General features: G+C 48.3%; 1 protein-coding gene across 1 annotated transcript; it reads left to right on the top strand.

Moving 5' to 3' along the window:
• Window positions 1-8,184: 8,184 nt before the first annotated feature.
• Window positions 8,185-9,479, top strand: LOC102899096 (interferon lambda-4). Its single transcript, XM_045047007.1, has 4 exons — window positions 8,185-8,415; window positions 8,742-8,916; window positions 9,144-9,242; window positions 9,319-9,479. Exons 1-4 carry the CDS (start codon window positions 8,185-8,187, stop codon window positions 9,477-9,479), a joined length of 666 nt encoding a protein of 221 aa, XP_044902942.1.
• Window positions 9,480-15,115: the final 5,636 nt, after the last annotated feature.

The raw sequence follows: 15,115 nt of genomic DNA, 5'->3' as shown, positions 1-15,115 counted from the left end.
CCACCCAGTCTGTTTTGTGACAGCAGCCAACCGGACTAAGACAAATACCAATCTAATAGCTTTCTTGTGACCCACTCACTGTGTGTGACCCATACTCTGCTAAAAAAAAAAAAAAAAAAAAAAACTGCTTCAAGGGGCGCCTGGGTGGCTCAATCAGTTAAGCGTCAGACTTCAGCTCAGGTCATGATCTCACCGTTTGTGAGTTCGAGCCCCACGTTGGGCTCTGTGCTGAGAGCTCAGAGCCTGGAGCCTGCTTCCGATTCTGTGTCTCCCTCTCTCTGCCCCTCCCCCGCTCACGCTTTGTCTCACTCTGTTTCTCAAAAATAAATAAACATTAAAAAATATTTTTAAAAAACGCTTCAGGCATTTTAGGAACAAAAACCAAAAAAGCTGTTTGTGAGTCCAACTCAAACATGATTGGGAAATCGGGTGAGTCCGTAAAAATGGTAGAACCACTCTGAAAAACAGGCTGGCGGTTTCCCATAAAACATGCAACTGATAGGTCCAGCCAGCAACTGCTCTCCTGGACCGTCACTCCGGGGAAATGAAAACGTATGTCCACCCAATAAGCTGCATGCAAATGTCCATAGCGACATTAGGAAGAGCCCCAAACTAGAAACAGCCAAGGTGTCCCTCAAAGAGTAAAACAACTTCTGCGACATAGATACCAGGAAGCAGGGAGGAATAATTGATACACGAAAAGAAACCTGGATGAATCTCCAGGGAATTACACTCCGTGAAAAGAGCCATCCCAAACGGCTACACACTGCATGATCTTACTTATAGAATATTTCTGAAGTGACAATATTTTAGAACTGGAGGCTAGATTAGTGGTTGCCAGGGGTTAGGGGCAAGGTGGGTTGTGGACAGGGACAGGCGGGTGTGGTTATAAAAAATAAAAGCAACTTGGGGATCCTTGTGACTGAGTTGTTTTGTCTTGACTAGCAGTGGATACATGAAGCTACACATGTGATAAAACTGTGTGGAACTAAATGCACACACACACACACACACACACACACACACACACACTGTATATGAGTAAAACTGAGGCTGAGAGAGAGGGAGAGCACAGGAGGGTCAGAGAGAGAGAGGGAGAGAGAGGATCCAAGCAGGTTCTGTGCTGTCAGCATGGAGCCCGACACAGGGCTCTATCCCATGACCCCAATCATGACCCGAGCCGAAATCAAGAGTTGGACACTCACCCAACTGAGCCACCCAGGTGGCCCCGGGATCTCTCAATAAGATGCGTGGATTGTATCAACGTCATTTGCCTGGTTGTCATATTGTACTATAATTTTGTAAGATGTTTTCACTTGGCGGGGGAGGGGAAAGAGCGCATAGGCTCTCTCTTGTATTATTTCTTACAATAGTATGCCAAGCTACAATGATCTCAATAAAAATTTCAATGAAAAAATACGCCGGATAAAAATGAAAATTATCTGAAGCAGGTGACCTGCTCACATGTGCAATCTGGGCAAAAGTGGCAGGTTAAGGGAACCAGCACCAAGGGGTGGTGTTGCACCCAGAGGCTAGCAACATGGAGAGCTCGTCTATCCATTGAGGGGCGAGGCTGGGACAGAGGAACAGTAACACAGCCACTGTCAGACATCAGTCCTGCATGGAGGGAACCAGGAGAATGGAGAATAGATACCCCAACCTTGTTCACCTCCCCCCTTCAGTCTCCTGCTGAACCCAGCCTCTCCTGGGCTGAACCCAACCATGAGCCAGAGCTCACCGATGCCGTGTCTCAGGGCTCAGTCCAGGCTGAAAATAGATCTGGTCAGTGGCACAGTAGCAGAAGGTTGGAGGGCCAGCCCAGCATTTTACTCAGCCATATCAGCAAGTCTAGAGGTCATATCAACAAGCTCTAACTCTTAGAAAGCTCTCAAAATTTTTTTCATCCAACCAGGAGTTAAATAATGGATGAGCTAGCATTTCCCCCATATCCAATGAATTGATTTTAGTTTTTTTTTTTTTTAATTTTATCTTTAAGCAATCTCTACACCCAGCCTGGGGCTAGAACTCATGACACCAGGATCAAGAGTTTCATGCTCCACTGACTGAGCCAGCCAGGTGCTCCGAGTTGGTTTTAATTTTTAATTACTCAGGTAGATTTCCTTCTCCTTGTAAGGAATTAAAATATTACTGATAAGGTTAAATATTCCAAGGATTATCTCCTCAGTTCCCATGCCTTCCCCAGAGATACCCCACTATCTATTAATCTATTTGGGACACAAGTGCTTGAATACCTTTTTACACATTTTGAGGTACGTGAAATAGCTCGCAAGGCAATATGTAATATTTGTGTGTGATTGTGTTGATCCTTTTTATTTTCACATAATTTCAGATTTGCATGCAGTCGTAAGAAATAATACAAAGATCCTGTGGGCCCTTTACCCCGTTTCCTCCTGATGGTAACATCTTGCAAAAGTATAATACAGTATCACATCGATACAGTTAAGACACAGAAAATTCCATCACCACAAAGGTCCTTCCTGTTGGCTTTTCAACAGTCACATTCAAACCCCTCCATCCACTCCTGAAGCCCTTGTAAACACTAGTCTGCTCTCCACTTCTTTCTCTTTCTTTCTTTCTTTCTTTCTTTCTTTCTTTCTTTCTTTCTTTCTTTCTTTCTTTCTTTCTTTCTTTCGTCTTTCTTCCAGAGAGACAACAAGCAGGGAGAGGAGCAGAGAATCTCAAAAATCCCCAAAGCAGGCTCCACACTCAGCACGAAGCCCAGTGCCGGGCTCGATCCCACCACCCTGGGATCGTGACCTGAGCTGAAATCAAGAGTCAGATGCTCAACTGACTCTGCCACCCAGACGCCCCTATCTGCTCCCCATTTCAACATTTCTGTCATTTTAAGAATGTTATGTAAATTGAGTCATGTCGTATATAATTCGGGGGGATGGGCTTTTTGCCCTCGGCATAATTCTCTGGAGCTTTCCACAGATAGTTGCATATCAAGAGTTTGTTCCTTTTTATTCCTGAATGTTATTCCATGGTACGCATGTACTATAGTTTGTTTAACTGTTTAACTGTTCAAGGACATCTGGATTGTTTCCAGTTTGGGGCTGTTACAAATAAAACTGCTATAAACGTTCACATGCAAGATGTTGTAGGAACATAAGTCTTCATTTCTCTGGGATAAATGCCCAGGAATACAATTGCTAGGTCATGTGGTGGGTGCATGTCTGGTTTTTTAAGAAACTGCCAACCCTTTCTTCCAGAGTGGCTGTACCATTTCTCCATTCCCGCCAACAACGGGTGATCAATCTCTCCTACATCCTCACCATCATTTGATGTTGTCATTATTTTCTGGCTTAGCCATTCTGATAGCTGTGTGATGAGTGCTCATTGTGGTTTTCACTCGTATCTCTCTAATGGCTAATAGTGTGTCTTTTCACGTGCTGAGTTCCCATCTGTGTACCCTCTTTGGTGAAATGTCTCTTCGTGTCTTTTGCCCATGTAGACTGTTTACGTTTTGTTAAGCTTTATTTAAGTAATCTCTACACCCAACATGGGGCTCGAACACACGACCCGGAAATCGAGAGGTGCGTGCTCCGCTGACTGAGCCAGCCAGGTGCCCCTGGACTGTTTAATTTCTTACTGCTGAGTTTTGAGAGTTCTTTGTATATCCTAGATACCAGTCCTTGATCAAATACGTGGTTTGCAAATATTTTCTTCCAGTCTTTAGCTCGTCTCTCCATGCTCTCAGCATGGTCTTTCCCAGAGGAAAAGTTTTCGATCACCTGCAGTTGATGAATTTTCCTCTTACAGACTGAGCCTGTGTCAAGTCTAAAAACTCTTTGCCTACCTCTGGATCCCAAAGATGTTCTTTGTAAAAATTTTTTTTCACTCAAAGTCTTATAGCTTCGTAGTTTACATTTGAGTCCATGATTCATTTTGAGTTAATTTTTTATTTTAGGTCTGAAGTTTAGAGCAAGGTTCACGTTTTGGCTTATGGATGTCCAACTGCTCCAGCACTGTTGGTGGGAAAGGCTACTTTTCTCCACTGAACCGCTTTTGCACCCGCAAGTACTTCTGAACACAGGAGTGTATTGTTCAGCGGTGTACTTTTTTTCACTCTATAATATATGGTGAAGATACATCAACACATATAGATCTACTCTATTCTATTTAACTGCTGCAGGCCTCGCTTACCCTGGAGTTCATGGACCCCTCCACAGTAAGACTCACAGTAAGACTCCACCCCACCACAGTAAGACTCAAGTGAATTTAGTGAGAGTGAATTTGCATGAGAAAAAGATGCATTTTCATCTTCACTAACCTCTGAGAGTATTTCTTTCCATTGGGAACGTAAGCAACAGGGAGGAGCGGGGAGAAAAAAAGGAATGTAAGCAACAAAATACAATCGGATTAGCAGAACCTGTGACTTTGTTGCTAAAAGAAACCGCAGATACTTTCATGGCACATTACAGACGGGGCACATATCTTAACATATCACATCCTCTCATTACTACCTCCCAAGTATAGTAGTCGTGAAACCTATTGCAATATCTTATTACTTAATGCATTAATAAAGAGGCATGTGTATTATTGCAAACTTGTTCTTAAGTTTTGGTAACTGTGTTTCAATATAATCAGTGTTCTTCATAGTCCTGTGTACTTATTTACTTATTTATTTTAGTCCTGTGTATTTAATGTTATGCATTAAAAACACATTTCTGAACCAAGGCGTGATTATAGCAAGGTTGCAGGACACAAGATTAATATATGAAAGTCTCTGGTTTTCTTGTATAAAAGCAATGAACAATTTGAATTTGAAATTTAAAACACCATTTATGTTAACACCCCTCCCCCCAAAATGAAATACTTAGCTACGAATCTTTTCGAATAAAGCATGCAGCCCTTTCATATTATTTTTTAAATAATTTTTTAGGTTTATTTATTTATTTTTTAACGTTTATTTATTTTTGATACAGAGAGAGACAGAGCATGAATGGGGGAGGGTCAGAGAGAGAGGGAGACACAAAATCCAAAACAGGCTCCAGGCTCTGAGCGGTCAGCACAGAGCCCGATGCAGGGCTCGAACTCACGGACCGTGAGATCATGACCTGAGCCGAAGTCAGACGCTTAACTGACTGAGCCACCCAGGCGCCCCAAGGTTTATTTATTTTTTGAGAGAGAGACAAAGAGCGAGTGGGCTTGAAGTAGGGGCAGAGAGAGAGAGAGAGAGAGAAGGAGAGAGAGAGAATATCAAGCAGGCTCCACGCTGTCAGCATAGAGCCTGACATGGGGCTCGATCTCACAAACCAAGATCATGACCTGAGCCACGATCAACAGTCAGACACTTAACTGACTGAGTCACCCAGGCACCCCTTAGCTACAAATCTTAGTGAAATATGAACAAAATCTAAGTGAAGAAAGCCACAGAACTCTAATGAAAGAAATCGGAGGAGATCTACAGAGATATTCCATGTACATGGATAAGAAGACTCGATATTGCCAAGATGTCAGCTCTTCCCAAATTAATCTCTAGCTTCAACACAATCCATACAAAAATCACAGCAAGTCATTTGTGGATATTGACAAACTGAAAATCCATACAGAGATTCAGAAGACCCAGAACAGCTAGCGCAACGTTAAAGGAAAAGAACAGAGTGGGAAGACTGACACTCCCTGACCTCAAGGCTCCCTATAGAGCTGCAGTAATGAAGACAGTGTGGTGTTGGTGAAGGGCTGGGCAAATCAGTGGAACAGAGTGGAGAGCCCAGGAATGGACCCACACAAATACAGGCGATGATCTTTGAGAAATACTCAAAGGCAAATCAGTGGAGACAAGAGAGTCTTTTCAACACGGGGTATTGAAACAAGTGGACGTCACGTGCAAAAAAAAAAAAAACACGGATCTACACACAGACCTTATGTGTTTCACAAAGTTAACTCAATACGTGTCATAGAGCTAAATAATAAAATGTAAAACTATGAAACTCCCAGGACACCGCACAGGAGAAAATCTAGGGGACCTCGGATTTGGTGATGACTTTCTAGGTACTCGGCAAGCACAACCCATGAGAGAAAAAAAATTGATGAGTTCCTCTTTAGTCAACTTGAAAACTTCAGCTGGGAAGAGAATGAAAAAATTGCTCCCTCCCTTCTCCACCAGCCTTGAGAACCACGGCTTTAACAAAACCTGGAAATAGCATCAGTGCCCACCAAGAGGGGATCGGTTATTAAATGGTCCCCTTAGACTGGAAGCCTGAATAGTGGTCTGTGTGGGATGTTTTCCATTGCCACTCCAGCCTCACTCTTCCCACCTTTCCAACCTGTGCCAGACCCCCGGAGGCTGACCTTTGGCCTCAGTTGGGTTCAGCCAATTGGAAGCCTCGAGGTAAGGCCAGGGCCAGGAAAGGAGAGTATTCATCCTCTGAGAGGTGAGAGTATATTTTATCCCCAGGCTTCCTCCCTGCAGGGCCACTACGATTTGTCTATCTGTCCATCCTGTGAACGAGATTCTCCTTCCCAGGCCAGGCAGCCACTCTCTCCTCTCCCCCCCCCCCCCCCCCCCGTCCCTTCAGGGCTAAGGATAACAGATCTCTCCCCCATCCAGGGCCCCAAGTCCGTTCACTACCCTTAGCCCTTTACTTTCACTCCCCAAACCCTTTGTAGATACTCCTGGTATTAAGCCCACTTCAAATTATCCTAAATTGATTGGGCCATCTGTTTCCTGCTGGGGCCCTGATACAGTATAATTAAAGATGCAGAGAAATGCAAATGACAGATACTCGTAAGACATAAAAAGCAGGCTACCAAACTGTATACAGCCTGGTTTCAATTTAGGAGAAATTACTCCTAGAAAGAAAGAAGAAGAAAAAAAAAAAAAGGAGGGGGGGAAAGGAAGGAGAGAGAGCCCTTCACAGAATTGCTACTAATTGATAAAAAGAATTACCTCCAAGAAGTGGGATTAAAGACTTCCTTTAACTCTCCAAGTCGTATGTGTTTGTAGTGATCGAATCTTTGAATGTGTTACTTTGGGTATCCGAAAACATGCGCAAACAAATAGGCATACACTTTTCACCCACTGGAAACACGGTTCCAGAGCCCGGCTGAGGGGGAGAGGTAGGTAGTGAAGTTAGAGGCGGGAATTTTTTTCTCCTTTGTGCGCTTCTGTATTTTCCAAGCTTTCTCCCATGAATCTGCATTGCTAATTTTATCAGAAAACAAAGTAGTAGATTTAAAACTAAAATAAGGGGATTGAGACAGACAGCGAAATCCTAGGCTGGATGTTTGTCAGCAAAAGGAATCAGAGGCATATGGAGTTAGACGAAGTCAGAGACACAGACAGGAAGGAGAGACAAGGGAGGCCTCTCCAGACGGGGGGGAAAGAGAAATGGAATGAGATGAACAGAGATGGAGAGACAGAGACAGGAGGGGACTGAATCAGATACTGCGGGGGGGGGGGGGGAGTGGGGGGGTGGCAATTATGACTTAGAGACAAAGCCCTGCGGCTGGACTCTGGGTAGGTTCAAATCCAGCCTCTGTCCACTTACTGTGCATCTTGGGAAAGTTCCTTCACTTTCCTGTGCCTCAGTTTTCCCATCTACAAAGTGGAGGCAATAGTAGGACAGCCCTTGCAGACCCATTGGAGCATTAAATGTGACACCTGCATAGCGATGACTTAGAACACGGTCTAGTACACAGTAAGCGCCATATAAAGGCCGCTTAGTATACTAGAATGGAGATAAGGACACCCAGGCTGATGACAAGAGGAGAGGATTCAGGCGGGACAGAGACCGGAACTGCTGGCAGATCGTGGGGCCGAGCCACGGCTGGCACCGGCCCGCAGGCGGGTAAAGTCCTCAGCCCCGGGCAGGCGCCCCAGCGCTGACGTTCGGAAAGCTTCGCCGGCTCGGGACGGGGAAGTCCGGTTGCTCACCGTCTCCCAGCCCCGCACATAAAAGCCGCATGGACCCTGCAGGCGCCGCTGTCGAAGGTGGGCTCCAGCCTGGGGACAGCGGCAGGCGGGCGCTGCAGCAGCACGAGGGGCCACCGAGGACAGCGTGCAGGTGAGCGGCGAGCGGAGACGGGCCGACGGCACCAGGGGGCTGCGGGCTCGCGGCGTGTCTCGGGCCCGCGCCCTGAGCATCGGTCCCGGCGCCACGCCAAGCAGAGGCAGGGGCTTGGACTCTTGGCGCCTCGCCTTGCGCAGGAGCAGAGATGGGGCCGAGAGGCGCAGCCGCGGTGGCCGTGGGGCTGTGGGTCTTGGTGACGGCGGGCGAGGCGGCGGACCCTGGCGTGACGACACCCCGGCGCTGCCTGCTGTCACACTACCGCTCGCTGGAGCCCAGGGCGGTGGCGGCGGTCAAGGCGCTGAGGGACCGCTACGTGAGTGACGCCCAGACCTCTCCACCCGTCCCCGAGGGCCCCCTGCGTCCCAGCGCCCAGCAGGCGCGCCTCGGATCTCGGGGCAGAATTCAGACCGCAGCGTCTTGCGGGGCGCCCCTGCGGTCAGCACACGTTCTGCCTCTGTGCCAGGCCCCAAAGGGCGCCCCCTCCAGGCCGACTCGGTTCCACGTCGGGGCGCCGGGCTTCGCAGGGCGTCGGCGGGGTGCCTTCGGCCCACCGTCCAGGCCTTCCGAGAGCTACGGGGTTCAGTGCACCATCCGCACAACCGTCCCCGGCCGGGAGCGTCCCACGTGTAGGAATCCCCGCCTTCCCAGCGCTTGGGGAGCGCAGCGAGGAGGCTCAGCCTCACCCCGACCCTTGTCCCACAGGAGGAGGAGACCCTGAGCTGGAGGCCGCGCAACTGCTCCTTTCGCTTAGGGAGGGATCCTCGGCGGCCCCGGGTGAGGTTGGCGAGCCGTCGGGGGCGCCCGATCCCCGAATTTCCCGGGCACCTACGCGACCCTGGAGCTGCTGGCGGCCGCGCGGCGGGACATGGGGACCTGCGTGAGTACCGCCCGCGCCCCCGGCCTCTTCGGCTCGCTCTGCGCCCCCGGGCCTCACCGCGAGGCCAATCTGTCCCCTGAACCGAAAAGCCGACCCAGACACGATTCGCGTCGTCTCGGTGTCCCCCTATCCGGGCTTTGGTCTGCGGCGGGAGAGTCACTCACGGGCAGAGTCCCAGGGACCCTGGGTTCTTCGCCGTCTTCACGTCCCTCCTGTTCCCCTTGCAGCTCGAGCTGGTCCGGCCAGGCTCCTGGAGGAAGTCCCTCAGGCCACCGAGGACGCGTCCCCAAACACGCAGAGCTGCGAGTGCCGCGGGCGGGGAGGCGGTGAGTCTGCAGGGGGGGAGCCGTGCGAGGCTGAGACGGGATGGGAGCTCGGACTCGGAGCGCTGAGCACCGGCAGGGGAGCTGGTCCGCAAGCGAATTCCTGGCTCAGCCCGCCTCCGCCTCCTTCCCGGGTTCCAGGACTCGCCTGGGTGCCACGAAGCCAGCGTCATCTTCAACCTCCTGCGCCTGCTCACGTGGGACCTGAGGCTGGTGGCAGACTCGGGGCCTTGTCTGTGATCCGGCCTGGGCTCGGCGGGGCCTGGGACCCGAAGCCCTGCGGGCGGGAGGCTTCGGGCCCCGCCCTCTGGGGGGTCCTTTGCAGCAGGCGGGTCTCTCAGCCAGCTCGGGAGATCGATCCTCAGCCTCGGTTGGCGGGACCTCGACCCACCGGCACTGGGTGCCAGAGGTGCGGGTGCTTTTCCCAAGGCCAGAACGAGTTCCCCGGGATGTAGCGATACTTCCGTGGGACGCATTGCTCTATAATCTTACAAGTTTGTTGAAGAAGAAACTTCAAACCTTGGGCGACTTTGGGCACTGTCCGTCCCCCCCCCCCCCTCCCATCCCCCAAGCACCTAGAGGCATTACTTTTGTCATTGCCTGGGTTACTCTGACCGGAACAGGGCCGGGCCTCTGATTTGAACCTTCAACATCTCCTCTGAGATTCTATGAATCTGCGCCTTGTATCTCCCCCACCGGAGCTGGTCTCATTTCTTGAGGGATTTGGGGATCGCAGATGTCAGAGCTCCCAGGTATTGTGATACTTTTGGATCCTCCTATTCATGTGTCCTTCTGCTTGTATGCGCTGTGTGCCTGTGGTGGTTATTCAGTTTCTCCTGCTGTTCACTTTCACTTATTAAATGGTGTTACACTCACTAGTGCAAGCAATCGTTTGGAGATAGTGTGAGGCGGAGGAAACCAGACACTGGACTCAGACCTGGATTTGATACCCGGATGGGACTTGTATTTGCCCAATGACTTTTAGTAATATACTAGCCTTTTCTGGCTTTTAGGTGTTTTTTTTTTTTTAATGTTTATTTTTGAGGGAGAGAGAGAGAGAGTGGGGGGGGCAGAGATAGGTGGGGTGGAAGGAGGGGGTGGGGGGAACAGAGGATCCAAAACAGGCTCTGTGCTGACAGCGGGGATGCGGGGCTGGAACCCACCAACCGTGAGATCGTGATCTAAGCCAAAGTCTGTTGCTTAACCCACTGAGCCACCCAGGCGCCCCTGGGGTTTTAGATAGCCTCATCTGAAAATGACCTGGTGATATTTCCCTTTGGAAGGTTCATTTGTCATCCATCCTTCCATTCCATCATCCACTCGTTCTACGTGGATGGTATTTGTTGGTTGCTAGTTATTTACTAGGTACTGGGGATATAGAACCACAGCCATGTTCTCAGGGAGCTTCAGACTGCCGAAGGAGCTGTTCCTAAAAGTTTGAGCAGCAGGGAGGAGGCCAATGTGCTGGAGTCCAGAGCTCCACAGAAGGGCGGCTGGGAGTGAGGTTAGACAGGTTGGACAAGGGCCAGGTCTTATGGTGTCTGTGAGTCTTTGAAGTGCTTGGATTTCCGGGAGGATACAGAGGGAGGCCTTGCAGCGTTTTAAGCCAGGAAGCCACTGCTCCAATGTATGTTTCTAAAAGTTCTGGCCTCATCAAAGGAGAGGGGACTGGCTTGCCTAAGAGTGGTCGAGGGAGTCTAGGGGGGATATGATGGTGAGTTAGACCTCAGCAGGGCAGGGAAGATGGTGATATGTATTCATAACTTTTGTGGATTAGAAATAATATATACAAAGCAATTAGCACCTGACCCGAGAGGTGGAAATATCTCCAGCATGATAAAGGAGACAGAATGGTTGTAGTGGTTAAAAACGTGAACTCCGAAGTCAGAGAGATCCTAGAATCTCAACTCCGCCTACTTAGTTACCGCGTGATCTTGGGCAGATTACTTCAACTCTTCATTTCCAGTTGATAAAAGAGTTATGTTATCTTTCCTCAACAGGTGGTTGTGGGAATTAAAAGCGTCCAATCATATCAACTGCTAAGGCATAGTCCCTGGCACAAAGTAAGGACTCAACATCAAGTCAATTTAACGTTACTTTTTAAAAAGCTTTAACATGTAAACTGTCAAACAAGAGAGGAAGTATTATCCTAGGGTCTTATCTGTAAAATGGATAACGGAGACATAGCTGTTCCCAGCCCCCCACAAATTTCTCATGTCTTTTTGGCAGATTTCTTGCCCCATTATTCTTGGGTGAATCTTGATTGACCTAAAACCAATCATGGGATTCCCATTCCTCTAGGGATTAGCACAGGCATGACTATGTGCTTATGTATATCAACCAGGTTCTCTGCAGCACACCAGTGTCATGGTTGAATGAGACGTTTATTTAAGCAGCGATGTTCATGGTTAAAGGAAACCAACAAAGAGAAATATCCCAGGCCCAGCCAATGGCCAGAAGCTATTACCATTCCTAAATCAGAAAGGACATGGGAGGGAGTGATTATCAGTCCCTTGACAGAGAATCTGGAAGCCTACTTCTGCCAGCACACAGCCCAGCAGGGATGTGGACAGGGGAGTAAACACCCAACTGCTCTCCCTAGCCCCCACAACTCTCTACTGACACCTCCCATGGGCTAAACCCGGCTGGAAGACAGGAGGCAAGCGACTAGGTTACAGTTGAGGTAATCCAGATTCCGAGACCTAGAACAGAGCAGACAGTGAATCTAGATGAGAGAGGACATGTTGCGTGGTGATCCCATTCTGGCAGATGATGAGGGCGATGTGGCTTGAGGGGAGACAGGTGCTTGTATTGTTTCATGTGGGAGGCTGAAAAATGGTTCTCCAAAAGATATCCACACCCTAAAACTAATCCCAGGAACCTGTAAATGTGACCTTATCTGGGGAGAAAAATGGTCTCTGCAAATGTGATTGAATTAAGGAAGATGTGAGGTGAGACTATCCCAGATGATGGGGGGAGGGGGGGGGAGGCGCCAAATGCCATGGCAAGTGTCTTAGAAGAGCAAGACAGTGGGAGATTACACACACGAAAGGGGAGGAGGCAGGGTGCCTGGCTGGCTCAGTGGGTAGGGCGTGCGACTCTTGGTCTCGGGGTTGTGCGTTTGAGCCCCATATTGGGTGTAGAGATTAGTTTTTTTAAAATCTTAAAAAAAAAAAAAAAAAAAAAAAGAGGAAGAGGCAATGTGACCACAGAGGCAGCGGCTGGAATCAAGGGATGTGGCCACAAGCCAAGGAGACTGGCGGCCACCAGAAGCTGGAAGAGGCAAGGAAGGTTTTCCCCTAGAGCCTCCAGAGGGAGCATGGCCCTACTGATACCTTGATTTGGGCCCAGTGATACTGATTTCGAGCTTCTGGTTTCCAGAACTGTGAGAGATTGAATTTCTGTCTGACACCACAAAGTTTGTGGCAATTTGTTACGGTAGCCATAGCAAATTCACAGCATTCATCATAGAGACTAGAACCTAGTCTCGTTAATTTTTGCAAAAAGGGTTTTATTACAGGATGTTAAACGGCTGACAGAAATGTCAGGAAGGTTGAACAAATAGATTCTGTATGGACCATTCTGGTACCCCTTCAAGAGCCAAACCATAGATTGGGCTTCTCAAGGGCCCTCTTCTTTTCTATGATCAGGACCTGGACTGCTTCACTGGGAATTGGCTTCCGCTGGCGTGTTCTGGAAGACAGCACAACCAGAAATCATCTGTCCCAGTGGGACAGCTGCCATCAGGAAATGCCTGTGATTAGAAAGACCACCACAGAACAGCATAGCCTTTCATGATGGCGGAGCCAGCGGGTGAGTGGTTTCTAGCTCATGTCCACCATTCAGATCTTGCATGAGGGCATCTGACTGGACAAACTCAAATGGAAGAAGGCAGACCCTGGCTGCAGGGGTGTCTGGGAAATGTAGTTTTTAAACCTTCTAGCCTCTGCAAGCATCAAGGCATACAAGAGGGAAGTTGAAATGGATGTTCAGCACCAACCCATCACATCCAAGACAGGTTTCCCAGCAATTACCAGGAAACACAAGGAGATCCCTTCTTCCCCTTCTTACCCTGAATGTCTCTGTGTCTCTATAAGATGCCTGGAACTTCAGCAGCCATCTTGAGACCATGAGGGTCTGAGAACAAGCTAATTCCCTTTAAAAAAAAAAAGCAGATCAGAAAGATGGAAGGAATCTAAGTCCTCCATACTTCCTTTTTTTTAAGTTATTTATTTATTTTGAGAGAAACAGAGACAGTGCAAGCTAGGGAGGGGCAGAGAGAGAAGGAGAGAGAGAGAGGGAGAGAGAGAATCCCAAGCAGGCTTTGCACTGCCAGCACAGAGCCCAACACAGGGCTTGAACTCATGAAACAGTGAGATCATGACCTGAGCCAAAACCAAGAGTCAGTCACTTACCCAACTGAGCCACCCAGGAGCTCCTACATACTTCTTTTTTAAAAAATTTAGGGGCGCGTACGTGGCTCAGTCAATTGAGCATCCGACTTCGGCTCAGGTCAAGATCTCACGGTTCATGGGTTTGAGCCCCACTTTGGGCTCTGTGCTGAAGCTCAGAGCCTGGAGCTGCTTCGGATTCTGTCTACCTCTCTCTGTCCCTCCCCTGCTCATGCTCTGTCTCCATCTCTCTCAAAAATAGATAAACATTAAAAAAATTTTTTTTAATTTATTATTATTTTGGGAGCATCTGGGTGTCTCATTTGGTTGAGTGTCTAACCCTTGGTTTCGTCTCAGGTCATGATCTCATCGTTCATGAGATCAAGCCCCGCATCAGGCTCTGCAGTGAAAGCACAGAGCCTGCTTCACATTCTCTATCTCCCTCTCTCTCTGCCCCTTCCCTCCCAAATAAATAAGTAAACTTTAAAATTTTTTATTATTTTTAAATTCAAGCATAATTAACATACTGCATTATATTAGTTTCAAGTGTACAATGTAGTGATTCAACAATGCTATACATTTCTCAGTGTTCATGAAGATAAGTGTACTCTTAATCCCCTTTATCTATGTCACCCATCCCCCCCACCTCCTCCCTCCATACTTCCTTGACCTTCTAAAATGCACTATCCACCACCCACCCCCACCCCCAGCCACCTACATTTAGACTCCTTAATTGTGACAAAATACATTGTCCTTAATGCTTAAGCCCATGAAACAGGGTTTTCAGTTATTTGCAGCCTGGTGACCTGATACAGGCAAACTTTCTGTCTAGAAAGAGAAGGGCCTTCTAGAAGAGCACAGTTCTTTTATGTAAATATTTAGCAGTTTGCATGTGCTGGTCACTGGAGACAGTGTTGATAAGACCTTGTCCTTGTGGAGCTTTGGATTCCCCTTTTCATCCATTAAGGTCTAACTAGATCAGGGTGCCTGGGTGGCTCCGTCGGTTCAGCATCTGACTCTTGATTTCGGCTCAGGTCATGATCTCACCACTCATGGGTTCAAGCCCCGAACTGGGCTCTGTGATGGTGGCTCAGAGCCTGCTTGGGATTCTCTCTCTCTCCCTTTCCCTCCAGGTCTCCCTCCCCCACTCATTCTTGCTCTTTCTAAAAATAAATAAATAAGTAAATAAATAAACAAACAAACATTAAAAAAAAAAGATCTAACTAGATCACCTCTTCCTCTGAGAAGCCTTCACTGGACCCACTAGTAAGTCATTCTTTACTTTTCTTCTTACACACTTTGCACATGACACTTACCAAGTTTTTGTGAGTTCTTTGGTAATGTGGCCTCTGAGCCCTCAGAAGGCTGGGACAGTGGGCCACTTTGGATTCCAGTATCAAGGGCCAAGGCCTTGACTCTATAGCTATCTGGAACATATGATTAATGAATGAAGGAATGAACCAACAACTATTATGAAGTCATCAC

This window comes from Felis catus, chromosome E2, assembly GCF_018350175.1.
Source record: "Felis catus isolate Fca126 chromosome E2, F.catus_Fca126_mat1.0, whole genome shotgun sequence".
Taxonomy (NCBI): Eukaryota; Metazoa; Chordata; class Mammalia; order Carnivora; family Felidae; genus Felis; species Felis catus.
Note: the sequence above shows the minus strand (reverse complement) of the source record. Positions and strands in the feature narration are given on the sequence as shown.